This window comes from Brienomyrus brachyistius, chromosome 25 (genome assembly GCF_023856365.1).
Source record: "Brienomyrus brachyistius isolate T26 chromosome 25, BBRACH_0.4, whole genome shotgun sequence".
NCBI lineage: Eukaryota > Metazoa > Chordata > Actinopteri > Osteoglossiformes > Mormyridae > Brienomyrus > Brienomyrus brachyistius.
This window is the reverse complement of record NC_064557.1, coordinates 118,981-144,696: the sequence shown is the minus strand read 5'-3', so window position 1 is coordinate 144,696 and position 25,716 is coordinate 118,981. Positions and strand designations below refer to the sequence as shown.

Below are 25,716 nucleotides of genomic sequence, written 5' to 3'. Positions count from 1 at the left end.
AGCTAATTATTAACGGCAAACTATGAAAAATCAGGCGCTCAGAAATACTCTCAAGCAAGTTCATTTTTGACACTATCAATCAGCTGGAGTAAATAAACCATGGACATATTTTGAAATTACAAACAGTTTTATGGTCTGAAGATAATAGCTGGTGTGAAAGCGAGCCAACGAGGGCCTGGCATTTAAAGTCATCTTGAGATTTATTTTCGCTGGCGAGACTGGAAAGCTCTTTCCTTCAGGCAGTTTAAAAACAGAGGAGTAACACGCTCCCTTGCTTTTTCTGAGCGCCATGTGTGTGGGTGATGGTCGCCAGCTTGTTTTCTGTCTGTGAGGAGTAAGCAGGGCTGTTGCTAAAGATTTTGGGCCCCATGAAAATATATCATACTGGGCCCCCCCTAGTCCAGACCAATCCAGTTCTTTTCCAAATTCTTTAGGGCCCCTGTCACTTGGGGGCCATTGGAATTGTCCGAACTCCCCCCCCCCCTTACAGCACCCCTGGTAGTAAGAAGCATCATGACTATCAAGAACAGGCAACTGACTTCTGTTAAAAAGTCATTCTTGCTTATTCCTGGGAACAGCTGTCGTTGGTGCCAGGCTTGTTAAAATTACCATTTGCAGAAAAATTATGTTGATTAAACAGTCACACAGACGAAAGCCAAGAGCTTGCATTTATGTAGATGATAAATGTGTCATTAGGTTTTTCTATGTAGTGGGCGGATGAATGAAGTACCGTGCATTGTAATCCTACCAATGTGCTGTAGCGCATGAACGGGTTCTGGAATTCAGACACATCCGTGCCGCAGAAGCCTATACTGTAGCACAACATTTGTGTTTTACGGTCTGTCATTAGACAGGTGAATCCACATCTGAGGGAACACAGGAAACCCAGCTAATTTCTTCTGACTCCTTAGACTCTTAGCCACTGTTTCATCATCCCCACTGTCAACTGGACATTCTGAATCTCCACTGACATTTAGACGGGTAAAGCTTTAAAAGTCGATTGATGAAGTCCACTTTTTAATTACATGAAAACTTTGACGGCGTAAAACATTTCCTTGAGAAGAAGCTCAGCACGGCACCGTTTTCGTGGTCCTTAGAGTCGGGGGGGGGGATACAGTGATACATTTGAATATGGCTTAATTTCCTGTGAGAGTTCCTCCGCTGTGTCAAATAAAACCCCTTTCATTTTCAGAGAGGATGAGGGCAAATCGAGAGTTTGCATGAGAGATCAAACCGCACTGTTAGTCTTCTTGGAGAGAAGCTGTCCTAGGTGACTTCACGGTGGGCGAACATCTTATTTCTTGGTACACCTCTGAGGAGAATTTCAGCAAAAAGGCAGATACACTTGCAGGAACAACTGCATTACAGTTATTAATATGTAGCAGTCCTTGGCACTGACAATGTCCTTTGCTGAATGTACAGTGCATTTCTTCAATTTCTGGATGTCAGACTCATGTTTACAGAAATCTGCAGCCTGGTCCGTCGTTAGTTTCTTTCAGCCTGGTTTCTCTTGACGATATGGGAACTGTCTTTTCCCCCTGATTGACATTATAAAAAGCGACATGAATTTTCATCACACTCTAACAGGACTCAGATGGGATTCGGTGGGAAGGAAAATGGGAAAACTGGACCACGTGAAGTCTGGTTAATGTTCAGGCTCCTAGGAGACGCCCAACCGCTGGCCCTGTGCTCAGCAATAAAGCAAAACGCATGACACCTTTAGAAGTGTCTTCCCTCGAAACGAGTGCTGAAATGAGAAGTAACATAAAATGGAAAGATCACTCACACAGGATAAGCTGGACTTTAGAAGAAAGAAGGGAGATGGTGATTCTGTAGCCAAAGCCCTTTTCTGTCATCAAAGAGAATAGCTGGAAAAGAAGAAAAAAAAAACTCCTTCGAATTGTCATCGGCGCCTAAAACATCTGACCCGTGTCTGACGTGGGACAGTTTTCAGATCGGTAGCAAGTGAAACGCGAGTCATGACAGCGTCGTGTGAAGCCAGATGGACATTGTCAGACTCAGGATGTCATTTGCACTGACGGGCCTGGATTTGTCTCAGGAGGAAATGAACTACCAGCTTGAATTCAGGGCACAAAAGACGCGGAATCAAGCTGCATCTCAAAATCATTACTCCTTTCAGAGCAACCGAGACAAATGTAAATACAATCATTTATTATTATTATTGTTATTATTATTATTACTCGTATTTATTTATCTGATCTGCACTTATGTATTTATCCTCCCTGGCCACATTAAAAGCAGGAAAAACCAAGTTGGAAGGTGAAAACTGTCTCCCCTGTGTTGCAAAACAGCTCGAGTTCAAGGGAGCTCAGAAAATCCATGAAGATTCATTAAGTCAAACATCAAGTCTGTTCTTCTGCGTGGAGCTGATACCTGGGGAAGCCCCCGAACCACAGCTAAGAAGATCCGGCCTTTCATCAGCAAAATGCCCGTGCATGATCCTCAAAAGCCAGGCAGCCTAAGAGAATCAGCAACACAGGCGCCGTGGTGTAGCCCGGAGCCCTGGATGAGGAGAAAGCCCGTCAGCTTCCTGCTCGGAGTGCAAGTCCTGGGTTAAAAATAGCTGCCAGCCAGGCTCAGAGCTGGGAAACTCCCCCCAGAGAAGATTAAGAAAGGATGATGAAGCAAAGCACTTGCATGATGATCGCTGCCACTGGTGGTACGGGACACGGTGATGAAGACAGTCCAGAATTAACGCTTCCTCTTTAGGTTAATCAGATTATTCTGTCTTTTTAGAAAAAAAAAGATTTGCATCACGTTACTAAATCTACCAGTACGTTTGGCCGCCAGAATGTAAATCTTAGTAAATACAAGCAGAATATCTTTAGAAATCCTGTCCAAATTGTCTTTTATTTTCCTTTTATGGCTGATTTCTCTTTTGTCTGCTACTTACAGTCTAAAATTAGATTTGCGGTTTACTTGACTGGGAGAACGTGAGCTTATGTGCAATAAATATTCCGTAAAATAATTGATTTAACCCGTTTTTATCTGGCATGCAAGATTAATTATAAATCTTGTATACATAAGCAGTGGGTAGGTGTGTGGCACTGATTACATAGGGAGTTAAGTTGAGTCACTGTATTTGTTGCTTGATACTTGGAAAGCATAAGTTAATGACAAACTTGTGTGCAAAGTTGCACAGCAGTAATGAAGCCATGATGAACAGATAAATATGAAACATGCCGAGACGACAGTGCAGTTGGAAATATACAAGGATCGGCAACACAGCATTGTATTAATAGTGTGAAAAACAAAGGTATTAAATACAGGGAACGAGCTCGTGAATACAGTTGAGGGATATGCACGGCAGTGTGGTTCACTGACCGGCGTTCAGCAGTCTGTTGGGTTCCGTTTTCTTGCCCTGTGTGTGGTGCTCACTCCATATTCATGCGCTTCAAAGGCATGCGGTTAGGTGAATTGGAGTCTTTCAATTCCCCACAGCGCATGATTGTGACTGTGGTTTTCTGTATGTTGCATCGTAGTGTCCAGACATCCCCACGATGCTATGAAAACCTGTTATTTTGACGTTGTGGGGACCATTTTTTCGGTCCCTTATGGTTAAGGTTAGGGCTGGGTAAGGTCGTCAGAGATGAGATTAGAGTGTTCCCCATAGAAATGAATGGAAAGTCGAAACAAAGATATAAATGCCTAATCTGTGTGCATGTGGGTGGAGGTGTATGTATGTGCATGCGTGCATGCGCCCTGAGATGGATAGGTATCCCACCTTCCTCACCCATGGCAGGGCAGACTCCTACTATACCAGATCAGGCAGTTGAAAAGGCCCATGAAATACCTGTGTTGAGGAGGAAGTGAAATGATCATCAGTTTTGTAGGTAGGTACATGTTCAAGGCTACCAGCGTGAGCCAGATAGAGGAGGCTTGTATGTTTACGTTGGGCAGCTCCCTGTGCTGTTTCCCCAGATCAGCGATGCTCGCCGATATCCGCTCTGCAGAAATAAGGCCCACTTGTCGTCCTTGTAAAGTTTCATAGATAATGCAACGCCACTCAAAGTGTTTAAGCCCAGACGACGTACACGTGGCGATAAAATCGGCTTGCCGCTGTTCCTCGAAGAGTTATAGGTGCTGGAATGTACCCCCTGTCTTTGACCAACTTTATAACTAAGAAAGCCCTGTTGAATTAATTTAAAAAAATGAAATCTTTATAGTTTTGTTCTGTATGGAGGAGGCTCTCTGGGAAACACTGCTGCCTCACATTTCCAATGTTGAGTGTTTGAATTGCCCCCCTCCCTTTCATATAACTTGTTTTCCTTATGCCACAAATGTCCGTCCCCAGTCCAAAGACATGCAGTTAAGCTATTTGAGCACTTGGGAGTTTTACTCCCACAAAAATATTATGAGGGAAGAATGAAAAACGATTGGTTTAGAGAGATAAGACATCGGATTGATAACCAATCAGATTGTAGAGGAGGTTGGTCTAAGCAACTAGAGGGATGGGACCAACCGATCAGATGTCTTATCTCTCTGAACCAATCATTTTTCGCTCCCACAAGCACTATTTGATGATTCTAAATTTCTTTGTTTAAATATATGAGCCCTACAATGAACTGGCATCCATTTCAGGGTGTAGCCCAGCCTTGTTCCCGGTATTTAGGATAGGCTCCAGGTCACCCCCTAGTGACCCTGATCAGGGTAAGCAATTATAAGATGGATGAAGAATCCTTGTCCATTTCCTCTCTGCTCAGAAGAAAGTGCTTCAAAAATCTTTTTCGTCGTCGGCTATGTCAGAACAATCGATGCCGCGGCAGGAAGACCTACTCAGGCGTAAAAATTTGCTGGAGATACTTCTCACCTCTTTTCTTCAGTGTCCCATGTGCCCGAGGGAGACAATTCCACCTGAATTATACATCAGAGACAAGTAAATAAAACGCTACATGAAGGGGGCAGCCTTATGTGAACCCTCCAAATACAGCCAGTGTTCGATTCTAAAAATGGCCGCGAGGCATGGACAAGAGTCAGGGAGCTGGAAATAGCTTAATATATGCTAATTAAATTTAAAGAAAAGGCACAACAATCTTCGGAATTATGAATATGAATGGTAACAGTTTAATTAGCATGGATAATTTATTACACCTCACGCCAAAAGATTTTCATTTTCTTTAACAAACAGTAAGGCAAATGTCTGGTGAGAGTGATGGACATAATTAAATTGCAATTGATTATTTCCATAGTTTTGTTTTACCGTATTCGCTATATGGAATTTGCAGCATTATGGGTAATTGTGCCCCAACAAGAATAGTCGTGCTGTATAAAATGTAATTTTATTCTTATTCCTGTTTCAAGCTAGAACAGTTGGCAGTCAATGGCGCCAAAAGTGCTGAAGCTGATAATCCTGGCAAGTATCGGAGGCCAAAAAAAAAAGATCATATTGTTTTCAATATTTTATTTTTCGTTCTCTGGCTCTGACAGCGCGTGACAGACCATTTGGCCATGGAAATAAGGTTTATTTCAGACTCCAGAGGCCTCCAGTGATTTGACAGGGAAGCATCCATATATACAGCTGCTGGAAAGGTTACGAAGTTCGACGCTGAACTTCACATAACTGTAAATAATGCAGCACTCCCATACTCACAAGCATGTATCACATCTCATTACTTTATACAAGCTTATATACAGCATAGTAGTATTAGTACTAGTAGTAGTACAGCTTAGCTTCAATGTGTACAGCATAAATATCTTGATTTAGATTTATAGTTTGTTTATGCTTAATTCATGCTGTTTGGAACCAATGCCCCGAGTATGACACTTCTATCGAGGTTGACTCACTACAGTTTCACTTTTCCCAGAATACCATTTGTATAGTATTCCAGAAATTCTTTTAACATCCTTCTAACGCTCATTCTAATCCATTAAAATACTATGCTGTCCTAAATACCACACTGACTGATCCAAGAACAGTTCAAACCCTTTACTTCATGTACTACATTTGATGCTAGTACAATATTTCACCATTGATGTTATTAAATATTGTTATTTAAATGTCCAATAAATGTTACGCATATTGTAGGTCATATTTACTACTGTTGCTGTGGGGGGAGAAGGTACTGGGAATGAGGTTATAAAGTTGCAGTATAATTTCATATATATGTAATAATATCTATATTACAGTATATATCTGTGTCATATACTCCCAGACTGAAAGTTGTTTGTTCCTTCACACACCATCACACTGCATAATCCATTTCCCCCCAAAAACACTCAGATTAAGAAATGTAAAGTACTTTAGGCTCTTAATGGGTCGATGCATTTTCATTAAAATCTCATTAGGCTTCTGTGCACTTTTATGTGAAAAGTTGCCTTGTACTAAATTGGGCAGCATTATGTAGCAGTTGATGTAGCGTTTAACGTATAGCGTGCTATTTGAATCCTTCCTTACGCATTCCTAGCTGCGGCTCAGAGTGTAAACATTTCAAAATGTTTACTAAATGTTTGTTTTAAAAGTCCGTGAGTGCATGCTGCTATATTCCATAAACGGCTCTTCATGTGGTTAGGTCTACATGAAACATAAAACAAGGATATGTAAACATTCATAAATGATGGATGGAACATTAAGGGTTTAGATTTATTGATCTTCAGTGTTGATGTATGCTTTGCTCTTTAGAAGCAAGGATGGACCTTGAGAGCAGAGTGTGTAGGTCAACTGTAAATTCCGTCTTTCACCGCAATTCAAAATAGACCCCAGAACTGGAATCTGAATTGATAGCAAGATAATTTTACAAATTCATTAATTGAATTTATTAGGAAAATAAATTCTAAATAGCATGGGAGTTTCATTAAATTGTGAAAGGTATCACCCCTTTTTTTATAACATTTCAAATAGGCTAAAAGTCAGGTGTACAGTAAACTGCATTCTCATGAAAATTCTATCATTTTCCTTATTCAAGTTCCATTGAATTTACCAAATCTCTTTCCATTTCTCGGAAGTCTAATTTGAATTAACATCTGACCTGTTATTTGTCAGCCAATCAGGCGCCGAATCCAGCACGGCCCATCATAAAGTCGTCCTGTGGTTTGGTCACTGCTGATCATTGAATCTTGGTCCCACGCATCACCGTCGTCAGTCTTCAAACTCAAACACTCCGCAAATATTCCACACAGCGTGATTTAGAATTGCTGTTGTCCTACGGACATAACAGCAATTCCTGCTGGCTATTCTATTACTGTAGAACCTGTTTATAATGTTCATGGTTATAGTGATAAACCGCTTATATGGATCAAGAAGCTTGGGACGGAATCATTCCTATACAAATGCTGTTTAATTTGCTTATAATAATCAACCAGTCTGCATACAGTGTTCATTTTGGGTCTTTTTATACATGACAAGATACGGAAAAAAATAAAACTACTCTAATTCCTTTTTTTTTAACTTTGCTTTGAGCCTGTGTTGCTATGCGGTGACCCATCTGCTTCTGGCTGGCTTCTTTAAGTCATCTGTGAATCGGAAGAGAAGACATTTATACCACATGCTGCTTTGTTAATTTTCTTTGGTGTTTTCTTCCCTTTCTACGTCTTTTCCCTGAAAACATTTAGAGATGAGCTTTGTGAGTTGTCAGGGTAGCATCGGTTATACAGACGAGGGCGGAATTATTAGCCCCCCCTATAAAATTTTATGTTCTTGTCAAAATACCTCCAAGTGCTTTTTTAACAGAGCAAGGGATTTTCAACATAGCATTTCTAAACATATTAGTTTTCTTTAGCATAAAGCATAATGTATTTCAATTTGCATTAAATAACAGAATTATTTCTAAATGACCAGGGTCGATATTAGCACCCTGAAAAACTGACCGTTTTATTGAGCCATAGTACAAACCACTGCTGTGCCATGATTTGTTTTAACTTTGTAATGCTCAAAGCTTGTAAACTGAAGTTACACCTGAGGATTACCTTCCAATTAACACTTTTAAGTGGAAGAGGGTTTGCAGCAGCAAGGGTCTGAGCTTTCACTTGGGAAAGCATCATGCCAAACACAAAAGAAATCAGTTTTAAGTCGAGTAAAGACTTGTTGCTGCTCACAAAGCAGGAGATGGATGTGCCAAGTTATCCCAGTGTTTCCAAGTGTCAAGAACTGGAGTGAGAAGTATCATCAAGAATTTCAAAGAGAGCCACACAGTACAGAACAAGCCAGGGAGAGGTAGGAAGAGAAAGATTTCAAAAACTCTGGAAAGAAAACTAGTGAGAGATGTATCTGAAGACCCCAGAACATTTGCCAAGGTACTAGTGACTGACAAAGCCATGTTGGGAATCGTAGTCTCCAAGAAGATAATCACTAGAATCCTGCATAGGCATGGAATGTGAGGTTGCACACGAAGAAGAACTCCACTTCTGTGGAAGAGCCATCTACAAGCCAGACTAAGGTATGCTAAGGACAACCTGAAAAAAGATGATGCATACTGGAAGCACGTCCTTTGGTCAGATGAGACGAAAGTAGAGCTCTTTGGCCATAAAGATGCTGCTTCTGTGTGGAGAAAGAAGGGAGAGACGTACAACCCAAAACCACCCCTTCCACAGTTAAACACGATGGTGGGAGTATTGTGTTGTGGGGATGCTTCAGTGCGCCTGGAACTGGGAATTTTGCAAGGTGGAAAGAACCATGAAGAAAGAAGGATATGTGAAGATTCTGAACGAAAACCTCAAGCAGTCTGCAGCAGAACTGGGTCTGAGTCGTCACCTTGTGTCACGTCAACGACCCAAAACATACGTCGCTCCTGGGAAACTACCTCCAGAAAAGCAAAGTGAACGTCATTGATTGGCACACACAAAATCCTGACTTGAATTCCATTGAAAATCTGTAGGGTGAACTGAAGACCAAGGTCCATGCCAGAAGACCATCAAATCTGGAGGAGCTTAAGAGATTCGCCAAAGAAGAATGTACTGGGATTGCTCAGGAGACGTGTGTGAGACGTGTTAAAAACTGCAACAAATGACTGCAGGCTGTCATCCAGCAAAAAGGATACACATCTGACTATTAGCATCGGGGGGGGGGGGGGGCTAATAATTTTGACCATGTTGGTTTTTGTGAAATTTTTTTGTTTCTGTATTCAAAGCAAAATAATGTAAGCAGCCGAAATAAAACTAGGATGTTTGGAAAAGCTGTGTTAAAAATTCCTTGCTCTGTTTAACAGCACTTGGGAAATGCTTTAACAAAAACTAAATTTTCATAGGAGGGCTGATAATTCTACCCACATCTGTAGGTGCTTGAGAATACAATCTTTCATAACAGCACCATGGAGTCTATGCCTCTCTCTTTTGAAATGAACATATATGTTCTTACAAAACCAAATTAAAGCATCTTCAGTTGAATATTTTGGTAAGTTTTTGTTGACTTTCACCCTTCATCATGTAGCACTATTAGAAACGTCCCCATATGAAAGGCAGTGGACTGTTTTATGCCAGCAGGGCTAAATCAGAAGTATGATTAGAATGTGTAAAGTGTCTAATCCATCCATCCATCCCTAAACCCATCATCCAGCCAGGAGCCTTTCACAGGAAGCAAGGAAAGGGATGCCGGAACATCGCATAATAATATGTGTAGACCAGGGATATCCAAATCGGGTCCTTGGGCCTGTTTCACAAAGCAGGATTTCTTGCTTAGCTGGATAACTTGTAGGATTTACTTGTAGGGCCACATGTAAGTGGATGAAAATAAAGTCTATTTAGCCCAGATTACCTTAAATCTGACAAGTTATCCGGAAAAGCAAGAAATCCTGCTTCATGAAACAGGCCCGCAGAGAGTTACTATCCAGTAAGTTTTCTATCCTACCTGGCTTCTGATCAGCCACACCTGTTCCAGGCATTTATCTGAGAATAGGTGTGGCTAATCAGAAGCCAGAGGGAATAGAACACCTACTGGACAGTATCTCTCCAGGACCAGGACAGCAGCTGAAGACCTCTGGTGTAAACTGATTACAAATACGATTAAGCTATTCTTTCGTGGGGCATAATGAGAGTCTGTTTAAAAATGGAGAATTTTTTTTTTTATATTTGGCTGTCTACCGTCGAATACAATTTGCAAAAGCAAAAGACAGCAGTAATACAGTTGTAATTTTAAAGAACTTTTAAATTCTTAAATCTTTGGAAACCTTGGATTTTTTTTTTTTGCAAATGCAATTATGATTTATTCAAATAAACATGAATACATTTATTATATTACATTTGATCAGCGTAATATCTTCAAAGGTTTCATGATTTAATCTGCAATATTCTAGCCTGAAATCTTTTCCTGCTACACTGAAGACTCTCTCAGCCTGTGCAGAGAAAGCTGCAGCCAAAGGGTTGGCATCCTCTGATAAACATGGTTGGCTCAGGTATCGGTGACATTATGTGAAGCTTTCATGGCAGGAATAGGCACTGGTTTGACTTTCGATGCAGGAAAAGTGTTTGGGACGTTTCTTAGGTTAGAAACTGCAGTCACTGCAGCCAACACTGACTTTTAAGGAGAGACACTCAGCTCTTCCTATGAGCAGATCCACCATGGTGCACAAAATGAGACTAATTATTATTTTAGGTGACACTTCAAATGTTGCATTATTTCATTCTTTTTTTTTTCTTTTTTTTTATATTCCCTCCACCACCCCCCCTCTGCGGAGGACTACTTTATTTCTATTTATTTATTTTTATTTATTTCCTCAAGAGAGGGAGAGAGGGACAGAAGGACGAAAATGGAGAAGAAGGGAAATAGAGAGGGAGGGAAGAGAGAAAAAAAGGGAAAAAAAGAAGAAAACCACAGATAATCTGCTTCAATACCTGCTGATGAGAGAAAACAACCAACATCTGTACGAGTCACAATGAGCATGTTAAGGAGCAACAGCCGATCAAGACAGTGTGTGTTTGTTGGATTTTAAATGACAAGCGTAGATGTTACATTTCCAGGACTAGTCTGTCACTAGGAGAACATTTTCATGATTCAAGAGAAAGAAGCTGACTAAAATAAGACATTTGCCATCTTCTCTAATGGAAATATGTAACAATAATTGTCTGAATCAGCCCATATTGACCATAATTATCATTAAGGGAGGGTACATACCTAACATATTCTGCACTAACACCAGAGTATTCAACACCCTGCCAACATTCATTATGCAAATGTTCTTAAAAGCCTGTAGTTTTTAAGATTTACTTTTTTCTCATTAATAATTTTCCAAATGCATACATAGTATAGTGTATTTGCATAGTGACTCATTTTTAATGTGTTACGCGATTTTTTTGTCCCATCTAAATTTTTTTCTCTTTTTGTTGTTGATTTATTTTACTTACCAAATCCCTGGGCTTCTATTCAATTAAGGTTATCAACCAGAGCAAATCAAAGTTTTGACCCGGGCATTAATCATTGTTCCTGAAACTGTGTTGAAGGCAGATGCCCCTTGAGATAAGATCAAGGGCCCTAGGACCAAATATGAATGAAAAATCATTAGCTCCTAGGTAATAAATTGGGTTGGCTTTGGATCGGCGCCAACAGATCTGCTGTGCAGTTTGGATTCTGCTCTGCTCTTCCCTACCCCTTTCCTATGTACTCTACTGCTGATGCAGCCTATTAGCTGAATGTAATGACTATGATAGCCACACATCCGCTATGAACCAAAACTTCGGACCAGATCAGGTTCCAAATCTAGGCAGGTTTTAATCGAATAAGTTTGGTGACGGAATACTCTGGAAGCAGATAATGCAGTATGCTGTACATTGAAGTCGCAGAGCTGCCGAATGAGATAACATCACTTGTGGAAGATAGACGTACACGTGAAATCATATTGTTGTCTTTCAAACCGAAACGTCAATCTAAGTTATTTAAAGCATTTGTGAAGCGATGATAAAACTAGAATTTACACCTGAATTTAATCACTTGCGCTACAAATTATTTTCAGAGAATAATGAAAGCTATATCTAATTGTGATTTCAAATACACGTGCACAATTAACTGCAACACCCATTCATCTTGTATTCCGAGTGAATGTAAAAATGTTCCCATTTTAATATTTAGCTGAATGGTCGTGTCAAGACACACATTGGTTTTTAGTGTTTGTCTTGTTTTAATGGACCGGGAGCCTGCTACTCGGGATGAATAGTCTCTGCTCTGCACTCTCAAGCGATGTGCAGAGGTGCAAAGTTCAGGTCCAGAAAGTATAAATCCAGTCCATGGTTTTGTTTCCACTAACCAGTTGAGTTCTCTGTGACTGTGACTCTTTATGCTCGACTGTCTGGTTGAAACGAAATCTTGGTCTGGATCTGTACTTTCTGAATCAGAATTTTCCATCCCTGTCGATGCGTCACAAATGGATGAGGCACATGGAATATTCTAGACATTCGCCACATTAACCGTTTTTCCAAACTGCAGGTCAAAGTGCGACAGTAATCTTTGCTTTTTAAAAACGTCCTTTTATTCCTTTCCCGCAGTCAGAAGTAGCACCTTTTGTATGGACAGATGAAGTCGTGTCCCAGTTCCAGCTTCATCTTCACTTTACTTTTTCATCTATCCATCAGATTGCATGTGTTACTTACCGATGAGTAATGAGTAAGAGCCGTCTGTCCGTCGTTAGGTCATAAAGAAAATCGTATCTGGCACCTTCCTCAGGGGCCAATTCATGAAAGACGGGGGGGGGCGGGAATACTATTGGCATCCGGAGGAACAAAATAATGAGGATTATTTCACAAAGAGGTCCAGCGTGGTTCCTAATTCGGGCACCCCTGGTTTTGCCAGTGGTCGGTTGACGCTACTGTGCTACTTTTCATAGCTAGGCATTCATTATGTTTGGGATTTCATGCCTCCAGGAGCCGAACGAATTGAGTTAGACTTTCATTTGGCTTGAAGTATGGACTGGTCCTCACTGCCCATAAGGGGCATTATGAATCCGCATGTCCAATTCTGTAATGAAATCAAAGGGCTGAATAACAACACAACTGTTCTAATGAAGCACTCTCTAAAGTGCAAGACTTATTCACTGCTATTAGCTAGTCGTTAAATACTCGTACTTGATGTTTGTGTACTCGGTTGCTGTTGATATGCCAGGCGACTGCAAGAAAAGTTACATTGTTGTTGTAATTATAACACAGACTTTATTTAAACACTGTTCTCATTTTTGGCTGCTAATCTTTCCTTGGGCTAGCAGGATATGCGTTGCAAAAAATACTTAATACTTAAAGAAATTATTTTCAAGACGCAGATTGGATTAATTTCATGAGTATATTAATAGTCGGTTTCATAAGAAGTTCATTTTGAAATACTGTGTACTTAATAGAGGATATGTGAATCTCTGTGGGATTATGTAATTTGGCAAATAGTTAAACCTTTGTCCTGTATTCCTACAAAATTTCCTGCTTTTAACTTAGAATGCTGTTAGAGTTTAATTACACATAATCTCCAATGGATATTAAATAAAATTCATTCATGATTCCACTTGTTAAAATGCTCCTTACCATATTTCTTGAGTCTCCTGTGTAGATTTAGTTGCCTTTTGTTCTCCATTGTGTTTAAAAATGTGCTTAAATTTTATATAGTCTCTTGAATATTGCATAAAGTAACTTGTCCTAAATGAGGTGCTGTGAATATATGCAGATGAAAAATAAAATTTTCATTTATTTTGTGGGCTGGATTATTGGATGGTTGTTGTTGCTGTTCTTGTTGTTGCTGTATCAACATCATTACTTTATCGTTTGCTGTCGTTTTGCAGAAGTTCTTCAGCTCAGTCTGCCCGACGACCAGAAAGTTACTGTCACCACAGCAACCGTGGGCCAGAGCGTGGTGCTAACTTGCTCTATTGTTGGAATGCCAAGGCCTCGTATTGTCTGGAAACGCAACAACCGCATCTTAAATACGCTGGACCTGGAGGATATGAATGTGAGTAACAACAGCGCGAATTGTGGCCAAGCTTAATCGCATCAACGTTCCATGGTCTTAATGGCCTCAATCACTTTATCAAGGAATGTAATTAGTGGGAAGTCAAATATGCCTATTTAAATACATTTGTGAATTTGTAGTCTCTGTAGAAGGGGATCGCAGATTTATTATAGTCAATTAAACTAAAAGACACATACAGTAGTAGCCAACGACAAACCAATAAAATAAAAATCTTGTTCTTTTACCTTTTTCTTACATATTGTCCATTTGTCGGGGCACTTAAGGGATAGATAAATGAGACGTGATTTATAATTTTCATTGAGTACTAATGATGCCAGTAAATCAATGGCCACATTATTCTTAAGTCCTGCGCTGCTGGACAATCACCAAGCAGCTCCTAATTAGAAGAGTCAGTTGGTCATTATACCAAAATGGCTCCTGCTGTTTGCATAATGCTACCGTGGAATAAAAAAGCAATACCGGTCCGTCTTCGAATGCTTTCGTTGTGCGTGTTAAGCTTCCATGAATCGACACAGAGCCTGCAGGCACGACGAAGGGCACATACGTCAAGGGTGAAGTTATACCTCATTTCCCCTGCATTCATTACGACAGAGCACCCGTTTATAAAACGCACAGCACGTATGACCTACGATGTGACCTGATGCTGTTGACTAGGGCGGAAGGATGAGTGCATCAGACCACAGAATTCCGGAATACTTGTGCATTTCTAGTTATTTACTATCCGTTTTCGGTAATGAGTGAAATAGCCATTGCTATGTGCGCCCACTGCAGACTAATCTGCAAATTCATACCCCTGGATTTATACCTCTTCATTTGCCATGCTAGCTTTTCCCTCCAACTAACGGATTCTTCTGTCTCGACGCACACTGTTTCCATCATCCCAACGTTATTATTTTAAACGGTCGCTGCTTTTTTTTTTTATTTCCCGCAGATTCCTCCAGAGGTAGGTCCATGATGTGTCGTCTGTCCCGATCACCCGTCGAGCATCTAAGGCCATAAAACTAATGAAGTATAATAACAAACCACGTAGGGGCTCAGGTGATGCTACGTAGCCTTCTGGGGGCTCAGGCCGGACGGCGGACGTGTTATCGTACTTGGTGGTGCCTGTTAAGAGGTCATTTTTTGATAGCAACCGAGAAGTTAGATTATTTAATGGAAACCGGCCTGGTTTAATCCTGTGAGAGACAGCATTCCATAAGCTCCGCGGATCCTTTTATATGCTCCTCACAAATGGGCTAGTCGAGGGGTGGTGTGGGGAGGCCTTCACATTCGCTGCCCCAGCCATGTAATGTGCGGTTTACCATGAATCTTTAATGCGGACGGTTAGGCCGTGGAGTCCAGTTCACCGGGCCGTGAGCCCCAGCAAACCCTCAAAGACACTTGCGGCATGAGTTTTTCTTTTTACTGAATGTTCTAGCTCTGGCAGGAGGGGCGGGACCACAGGGGCACTGGCTCTAACTGAATGCTGATTGGCCCCTGGAGTGTCCTTTCTCCTGTCACTCACCGATTCAAAACACATCATTGGCTAATGATAAGGGGTAGCCACTCTGTATGAAGTATGGCCACTCTTATGCTCCCCTCCACCTTAAAAAAAATAAAAAATCCTGGAATTGGGGCCTGTCTGGCAGCCTCCCGTGGCCGTTGTTTGGTAGCAAACCCCAGAGTAGCCGATAAGCCTCTGTAAGCGGGAGTCTTTGAAAATGAAGACCCTTAACTATATCTTTGAACCAGAGGATTAAAAAAGAAAAAAACATTTGTGTCTCTGTGGATACTCCTCTTATTTGTCTGCCAGGCAGTGCAAGTATATAAACAGAATCATGTAGAATATTGTTTGCTACTGAAAAACAAGACCTTTACATAAAACTGTACTGCATTTTGACTTGGGACAAGTCTTCCTGAAATCATTAGTTTCATGGCTATCATCTCTGTCACGTTGTGGCTTTGACGTTGATTGCAACAAGCTGATTTGCTTGTCTTTTCTGCCCTTTCAGCTTGCAACATTGCCTGCCGCCTGAATACTTGCAATTAACATTTAAAGCGTTGCTCCGGCGTATGTGTACATGCTGAATTTTCACATTTGTTTTGCATCCTTCACAGCGTGGACTGTGGAATTTGTCACCACATAAACGTACGCACCTTTGTGGAGTCTTTGTTTACAGGAAGTATGCCTATTATTGCAGAGATGCCGTTTTCTACAATCATGCTGCACTGACCTCTGTGACAGATTGTCTGGGGGGAGGGGGGGGGAATATGCACAACTGAAGTGAGTTCAAGGAAGACGCCAGCGTTTGATATGCAATTAGGACTCTAAAAACTCTACATCTGAAGTCTCCCAAAGGGAGCTTTGAAGAGCTGTTTATGGCCAAGATTGTTCCAGAAGGATTTTTTAAAAAAAAGACTATTCTCAGGGTAAAAATCTGACTTAAAGTATAATCACAGTCTTTTGAGGTCAGCCTTATCGTAAAACAATGTTTGTGATTATAATCACAGGATGATCAGAAATGTATTGTTCGGAGAAATTTCATTTTGATTTTTTTTTTTTGGAAAAAAAATGGTAGAACAAGAGTGACAGTCATTGTAATAAGCCAATAAAAGAATGTTTACAACTCTAGGATGGTAATCAATAGTACAGTACTCTCGTACAGTAAGCGCTAAAATGCACGAATCCACGAGATTAAACTCCAGTGAAATGTGATCATGTATGAGGCACCTAATAGCCGTTTCTAGACTTGTTCTGTGTTCAAGAGATTTTATCAGGAGACCATTAGAAGAACTTTTCCTAAATAAATAAAAAGTTTTTCCTTTCTTTATACTTCAGACAGTCAGGGTAGAAATCAAAAACCCACGAGGAGGTGCTTTATAGTCCCACCTTTCAGAAGAAGTCATTTTTCATGGTGCAACGAGAAGGAAATTAAAATGGTTTCCACTGCAGTGAAGACTAATGGCTCTCTCTCCTGCTGGGATTGATGTGGATTTTACTTACAATCTACCTATAATAAAAACCACCTTCAATCTCTCTCGCTGCAATAGTCATACTTCACCCACCGCTCGGCTGATTTGTAAGCTCATCTGAAATCAGAAAAACAGAGTGGAGCTTCTAATATTCTCATTTCGGAAATTAGACTGTGTCAACTTCCTGTGTTCATATTCCGTTGTGTTTTTCACTGACCATTTCTGCTGTTATATATATATATATATATATATATATATATATTATATACACACACACACATACACACACACAGATTTTTTTGTACGTTATTTAGCCACAGCTGATTTTGCCGCTTTCATGAAATGACACCGTATTTTCTCGTCTAGGACTTCGGAGATGATGGATCTCTGTATATAACCAAAGTGACCACGATGCACATGGGGAACTACAGTTGCCATGCCGATGGCTACGAGCAGCTCTCACAGACGCTTGTTCTCCAAGTAAATGGTAAGGGAAGCGACTTTAAACGCCACGTTTAACATCCCGATGCAATCTAGTCATAAGCGGTGGGAAACATTTGCTTGTCCGTAACTCAAATTTGTCTGTGATTCTCAGTGGTTAGCTTACATCTGTGGCCCTTCTGATTAATTAGTGATTTTCTTATGGCATCTAAGCCTTCCGGCTTGTTTGTAAGAAATACTCAATACTTCTAATATTTACGATTTATTTATTTAATAGCTGCTTTTATGCAAAGTGAAGTGATGTATAATTGAGAAAGTAAAGTCAGCCAGTCCCTGGAGCAATTAAGGGTTAAGGGCCTTATTCAAGGGCCCAATGGTGACATCACTTCACTAGCCCTGGGATGTGAACTGGCAACCTTCTGTCTTAGGCACCACATCCCAACCCACTGAGCCACACATCACCCCTAATGAACTTCTCTCTCAGAATTCCCCAGAGCTCTAGCCTACGCCAATTACTGTACATGACCGGCTCCGTCCCTTAAGAGTTCTTACACGTGTAGATCCTCATTAAACAAAAGGCTGTTTCTGGGCTCTGTTTTCCCTGAAAATGTCATTATGCTTACACACTACCTGATACTCTACTCCACATGCAATTTCTATCAGGCCTGTCCAGCATTCTCCCCCCGTCTAAACCTCAGCATTAAATTATAACAAAAAAAAAAAAAAACACAATTGAAGGCAGGCTTAATCCCAGTGGTTTGCTATGGAAAAATCTAAATTTAACTGGAGAGGGTAAATGCTGGGCTACTTCATTTGATTGCCCCTCTGGATATAATAATAGTGATGATAATAATAATAATAATAATCTTAAAATCTTTTTCTACACACAATACAAGAAGCTTTTACTAATTTAAAATGAGTGCTATTACCTCTCCAGTGAGAATCCAGTGGGTTTTCCAGCAGAGGTTCATCTATCTAGGGATGGGGATGGGATTTAATCGGGTGCTATGTGGACGGGGAGTTCAGGCCGCAGGTGGTGGGAGAAGTTCTGGCTCCTTTGACCCTCACGAAGCCGGATTTGGGTCTCAGTGAAGAGATTCCGGAAAGTACTCCCTGAGCGAGTTCTTACGGGGTGAGGCTTCTGAACCTGACTTAGTGGAAGAGAGGGCGAGGCAAATACACATTCCCCATTGGTCCCTGGGCAACATGAGCTTGTGTAGTTTGGGGGGGGGGGGGGGGGGCTGCAGACTCCAAGAAAATGTTAAAAAGTCAGAGGTACCTCGTTCAGGCACAGCACGGGAGTCTCCAGAGATCTACTGCTATTATCCTCCCGCAGTGACGCCGACTTTTATCAATAAAATGCAGGTTCTAAGGAGGGCGCACATTTCAGAAATCCGTTTTTTAAATTATATTCACAAAATACCCAAGGAATGATGAATAGAAAGGTGAATATCTGAACTATGTAAGTATTTGCAGATTGCTTTGGAGGTCCGATATATTCCTTTTAAAGTGCCGTGAATGGTTTGTTTAATTCAATATATTATATCGGAAGCTGTAAAATACCTGCGGCTAGAACCAAGAGAACATTTCCTACCATTGATTCTCTGTAACATAAAAAAAATAAATAAATAACTAAGTGGCAGTTCATTGTGACTTAGATTTACTTCAAATATGCACTGAATGACATCGGAATAGTTACAGGACAACTCAAAACAAGCTGAATCTCAGAAGTGTGCAGTTCACTTACAAACGATACAAGTTAACCTGTTTTATTTTTTCTTTCGCGAGGCCTTCAGATTTTAAACACTACGACTGCTTGTCTTTCTTTTTATGAGCTATATTCTGCCGTAAAAAAATGTATAAAACTGATACAGTGCCGGGAGCAGGAATAAATTTTAATTGAGGCTTGATTTAAGTGCACTGGAGGGGATAATCTCGCATTTTTATTATATATATTTATTTATTTTCGCCCCAAACTGCGACAGACTTGTTAGCCGCATGCTGCAGACTCACGCAGGTTAAGCGCAGGAGTTGCGGCAGATGGCTGCGGTGTGGCCCTCTTCTCACCTGCCTACGCAGTTCGGGGGCAGCGTCTCTAGGGCTTCGCCGGCTTTGTATCCGTGCCAGGAAAAACATGTCCGGCCCGCGCTGATCTGCCATTTATAACGTGCCGCTCCGAGGGTGGCGGATTTTTATAGGGATTCTTCAGACGGCTGTTCGCCTGGAACTGGCCCAGTACGGCTAAAAATGCCCCTTCGCAAAGGGATAGTGCCTTACCTTAAGAAGAGTTCATTTTCTATGTTTTTTTAAATTATGTCCTTGTTCCATTAGCTTGATTTTATGTGCAGATGCCTATTTAACTAAACATTTTCCCCCTGTACTAATAGAAACTTAATATTGGTTCCATATTCTTTTGCAAACACCTCTGCCAAGCGTAATTTAGATTATTTACTAAATGCTGCAGGCATACAGCAGCTATTTCCGAGGTAATTAGCGCAATACTTCACCGTAACCGGTGCTGGCATCTGTAAAAAAATGTCAGTGCACTGGGTCCTCTTATGTAAAGTTATGTCGGGGCGTCCACTGCGCGCCTGTTTTTTTTTCTTTACGTTCCCGTTTGCTTAAACCCATCTAGTTCCTCCAGTGATCCTGGTGCACCCAGAGAGCCAGGCCAGGGAGCCGGGCGTCACGGCCAGCCTGCGGTGCCACGCCGAGGGGATCCCCAAACCGCAGCTCTCCTGGCTGAAGAACGGCATGGACATAGCAACAAAGCTATCCAAGCAGCTAACTCTGCAAGGTGTGAAGTCGCTTATTCACTTATCATGAAGGAAAAACACGTGAAATAATGCTTTATCTAACATTTGCACAAGTATGTCAGAATGCTTCTTTTTTCACATATCCCATCATACTCTCCTTTGAGACTTACAAACACATACAGCTCTGGAAAAAATTATGTCAGTTTCCGGGTACAGTATGTACCTGTGTGAAATATACATTTTTTCCCCCCAAACTTCAACCTGGCTCTTCCCTGTTTCTCATTGATGAAGGCCTGCTTCCTTGCTTGCTTCCTTGCTTGCTTCCCTGCTTGCTTCCTTGCTTTATGGGACTTCAGTCCTGCTTCTATGAGCCTGACACACACTGTCCTAGCAGTGCACCTCACACCTGCACTTAATGTTTCCCATTCCTTTTGAAGGTCACTTGATGTCATCCTCTGATTTATGAGACACTGCCGGATAAGCTGACAGTCATCTCTGGCCTAAGAAAGTTGCTTCTGCCCTCTACCTGGCTGGTTTCTGGTCATTCCCAGTGTCTCCTGCTTCACCTTATTCTTGTGTACTGCTGTCTCAGAAACTTTGAGCCTGGAAGCAGCCTGCCGCACAGTGTAGCCTTCTGAATTAAACCAGGATGTAAAAATACAGTTTTTTTTTTTTTTTTTTAATATGGAGAGGTCTCATTTTTTTCCAGAGCTGTATACGGTTGGGAGTGAAGCTTGGGGTCTGAGTACACAGTAACAGCATTTATCTTGCACCAAGGAGCATCTCAGTGAATTAAGGACCTCTCCCCAACAGGCATATGACTATTCTGCCGCAGACGGGACTCAAACCAACACCCATCTGATCAGTGGCACAGAGGCCTAACTTGCTGAACCATACACCGGCCCCATAAGGGTTTTATTATTATTATCATTGCTATCATAAAGATACACACATGTTCTACACATCCTCTTAATAGACATGGCAATAAAATCAGCCATCAGAGAGAAGTGCTGTAAAGCAAGATTCAAATGAATGAGGTGACTATTACACAGAAAACTAAGCAAAGCGTATAATTTAAACAGAAGCAGTGTGGAAAAATCTAAGAAAATAAAACACTTTAAATAAAACCAAACAGAATAAACTAACCGTTCCAAGACCCCTGTGATCTAATCGCACCTTTCCATGGGTGCATCTTCCAGGCACGTTTCACCTGACCCTTTAAGTCCTAGCATCGAAAGCCTTATCGGGGTCAGTTGGCTTTATTTACTCAAGGCTTGTTTGCCCAATGTTGGTTTCATCTCTATAACCCCAGCCTGCGTTGTCTCTGACCGTCTTACATTATACAAATACAGACACAATCTGTGGAACCAGCAATCGCAGAGTGCAATTACGACTGCCAAAGGATTTTTGCCCAGTAGAATTCCCTAAATCCCTGCAGTTTTAGTGTTACTCGGCTGCCATATCAAGAGTATGAGATGTATTTTTTTCCGGCTGACAAGCCACGTCTCAAGGGTTTCCCTCCCACTTTACTGTAAACATTTCACTCAGAGTTGTCTGAGACAATCTGGCGTATGCTCTTAAGTCTCTCTAAAGATCGCACACGGCACAGAAATAACAGAGAAGCCAGATACTAATAATCTGCATAGGTATCGACGGCAGTTTGCTCCTGTCGCTGCGTGTCAGCCGACAACAGATGACAGACTTTGATCGCAGTTTTGGATGTAGAGGAACAAACATAACGCAGGTAATACAACCTGAGAACGTGGGCTGCATTTATTGCACCCTTTAAAAAAACCTAAAGAGAAAAGTGGTTTGCGATCGAATATCCAGCATCCGCGTGCCTTCCTTGTTGCCCCACGCAGCGAACGGGAGCGAGGTGCACGTGAGCAACGTTCGCTACGAGGACACGGGAGCGTACACATGCATCGCCCGGAACGAGGCTGGGGTGGACGAGGACATCTCCTCGCTGTTTGTGGAGGACTCGGGCAGGAAGACATGTACGTATCTGGACATGCAACCTCCGCAGGACTAGCATGCTGATCACGTTCTCTCAATACGTTTGTTTAAACATAAGATTTATGTGTGTGAGCAGGATTGCCAACTCGCAAGAAATTTTACGGCAAATCTATATTATTCCATTTTAAACTTAAAATTGGTTACATCAAAACCGTTGGAGTAGTGTGTAGACCCTGCAGACCATTTACAAGGTAATAAAACCATTACATACATGTAAATGCGTGTGCATGTGTGTGCAAGTTTGCCTCGAATTGGAATATCTCCAAAGTTGGCAGCCTTGCGTGACATCAACAGATCTTGTTGATTTTCCAAAGAAGGTCAATTTTCACAAGTCAAAGCCAAGACACATTCCAAAGACGGTTTTAGTAAACAAGGTATTTCAAATTTCTTCACCCTAATAAATTGCTAATTAATTCAGACTATGTGCTGAGATGTACATTTACATGAATTAGTTCTCCCGAAGGTATAAATTAACATTTCTTTCTTTGTTCAGGTGTGTTTTTACGTCTCAAAAGTGGCCACCCTTGTGTGCGTGACACAGCACTCTGTGATTTCTGTGACTGGTCTTTAATGTTTATTAATGTTTAATTAAAAACTCGGTGCTAATGAATGACTGCATACAAACTTGCCCCTGCATACATTTCCTCTGTGAACATCACGGTATTAATTCAGCCTAGAATGAATCCAAACTTCTTATTTAAATGAGTCTGATGTTTATTTAGCTTGATTAATTCAGTTTATGGATACGAACGTCTCGCTGTTAGAGAAAGGTGCTATTTTTCTATTATAAGAGACAATAATTAAGTCAGACCAGTCCATAATCAAATTTTCTGAGGTGACTGGCATTTGCTGCAGACGTCTGAGGTAATTGTAGATCTTTAATGGTGCCGGAAAGTAGGCTATTTGCAAATGCCATTGCGGTGCTTATTTTCCCATTACAAACAAAATGATTGCCGTGACTGCTTCGTACATTATAGCAAATGATCTGTGAACACCGCCACACTTCATACATCACACTTGCGCTAAATCACTTCTTTGTTGACTCGCTGTCGCCACCCTCTAAAACAGTTTATTGCTTTCTTACGTTTAAGGGCCCCTTCGTCGCGTGCCGTCCGAATAATGGATGCGCCGAATTAGACACATTAATATTAACGGATGCCGGGCAGTCACTGTTAAACGACTCTCGGAGATTGCTCACCCAGGTGCATCGACTTGGAATAATCTGGCCTCTTGTTCAATTGAGTTTTTCCATTAAAAGTAAATATTGTGGTGAGTTTTTTTTTTTTTTTTTTTTTTTTACATGTCCATGCTGAGTTTAGGGCAAAACCCGTTCATGGGCCAGGTGTCAAATACCATTCTAGAGAGGGCTACTTCATCGAAGAGTCAACTTGCGGTTTCAACAGGCAATATTATACATTAAGATAATAGGATAATCCATTCCAAGGAGGACACTTTGAGCTAGTTCAGGTTTTACTTTTACTTTTACTACTTTCAAACCCCAAGGTTCCTGTATTTGGCTAAATAGTTCAGCTCTTCTGGTACTTTGACTAGGGACGGATTACGGACCGGGCCAGCGGGGCCACTGCCCAGGGGCCCATGGGGCCCCTAGCCCAAAACAATTTGCAATGTATTTTCGTTTGTCTATTTTAGAGGGCCTACATTCTTTGATCCTCTGCCTACAAGGGCCCCTGACCGTATAGGGAGGGCGTTTGGCTGCCAAGGGCCCTTGAATTGTGGTGGTGGTTTTGCCCCGGGGCCCACACAACCCATAATCCGTCCCTGACTTTGACTGGTTTGTTTCCTTGACTGAAAGACTCACCCAGCTGTTTCTCATTAACATTAGTGACACCTGCATGATTATAGGAGACCGACCAATCAGCGCACACCTTAAGCGAAATCCAGGTCCATTTAATGGAAATGATAGCCTACAAATCCTGTCTCAATGCAAACTGTCCCCCCTGACATGGATTATCTGCTCACCCTACTGTACACCTCACAGCTGATCTCAGTATGTGACCCCTCCCCCCAAAACAAACAAATAAACAAATAAATAAAGAAAGGAGATGATAACATGACCTTATGACAAGCCAAAAACTGTCTTTGCTATTTACGTTTTATGCAGATAGTCCTATCATCTACACATTGAATGGTTTGTATGGGTGTAACTCTTCCATCCATCCATCCATCCATCTTCTGTCGTTATTTATCTGGTATAAGGTGAAGCTGAGCCTGACAGCCCAGGGAATGAGGTAGAGGACTCCATTGATGGGCTGCTAGTCAAATGCTGACCATACAGACACACAGACACACACACTTCAAAGATGCCGGTTCAGACACCAGAGGAAACCCACATGAACACATGGAGAATATCCATATACGTACTTAGCCAGAGATGTAATTTAGCCCCGCCCTGGAGGTGTGAGGCGACCATGCCAAGCACGGAGCCGCCACGCTGTCCCGCATCTAATGTGTTTCAATAAATTCTGTCTAATACAGCCCATATCACCACAGTTATGTGCAATTTTCAGAGGAAGTAAAACAAGCAAAACAAAACAAAAAAGCCGTGATGTAAATAGGCAATCATGTGCTCTCGGCTGGATAATATCACTGATAATTATAGCCTGATGTAAATATACTGTGGTGCAAGCGTTCAAGCTCTCAGAGGCAGCCTGGGAAAGTACTGCGGCCTCCAGACAAGGTGAGAGGCGTCCTAGGGAGGAGGCGCGGAGCATCCCCTGTTTTGACGTCTTTCCGAACTTCTCCAATCTGCGGAGAATCTTCCCTTGCTGATTTTGGATGGGGGGGGGGCACGCACGCTGTTTCCTGCAATCGGAGTAGTCTTTGCGAAGCGGTAAATTTTGCGGTAAAATAAAAGAAGGCAACCCAGAGACGCTCTGGCATGTGATCATATACAGCGTTGCTGGGTAAAAAAAAATAGCTCTGTGAAATGTATGCTTTTTTTTTTCCTGCTGTGCTGGGACGATGTGAGCAGTGAAGCTGCAGGGAGCCGGTAGCTGGGTTCAGACCCTGTAGGGCTTCCGCTGGACAGGAAGACGTGCTGATGCTCTGAGGTCTGGGTAATCAGGCCTCGGACAGGCTGGGCTTTTCTAAGGCACCCTCCATATGGGGGTCCTGCAACTGTGAAATCTCAAACTTTGTATCAATAATCTGAAGGGTAAGCAGTTCTGGTTTAAGGATTTATTAATGGCGATTAACTATTATTTATTGTAATTAGGCTGTAGCTCAGAGACTTTCTATGAATACCATGTCTATGAACATGTCTGAGAATCTATGAACGCATTCATAAAGCATTATTAACATGGCTAAAAGTATTTATAAAAAGCCGTGTTTATTATGCATTATGAATGCTCTATGAAGTTCTCATCTATTATAGACACATTCATAATGCAGTACAAAGTATCCTTAGTTCTTATATCAACCATTGTAATGCATTATCAGGGTCTATAGTGCATTACAGATGAGAGCTTCATTTGCGCTTATGAAGTATTATAATCAACACTATAATGCCTTATGACTGTCAATATAAGATGCTGTAACGCTTTATTAATGTTTATACCTGTCACGGGAGAGATCGCGGGCAGAGCGGCGATCGTGCGGAAGGAGCAGGCAGGCAAGCGGGATACGGGAAAACGGGGGTTTATT

General features: G+C 41.5%; 1 protein-coding gene across 3 annotated transcripts in view; it reads left to right on the top strand.

Annotated features, from left to right (window-relative positions):
* Positions 1–25,716, top strand: part of LOC125720713 (follistatin-related protein 5-like) — a 96,265-nt gene that overhangs the window by 52,792 nt on the left and 17,757 nt on the right. For all 3 annotated transcript variants that reach the window (XM_048996478.1, XM_048996479.1, XM_048996477.1), the window contains 4 exons: positions 13,701–13,867; positions 17,207–17,327; positions 19,917–20,078; positions 21,900–22,034. In XM_048996478.1, the coding sequence (XP_048852435.1) occupies positions 13,701–13,867; positions 17,207–17,327; positions 19,917–20,078; positions 21,900–22,034 (585 nt within the window). The remainder of the gene's footprint in view (positions 1–13,700; positions 13,868–17,206; positions 17,328–19,916; positions 20,079–21,899; positions 22,035–25,716) is intronic.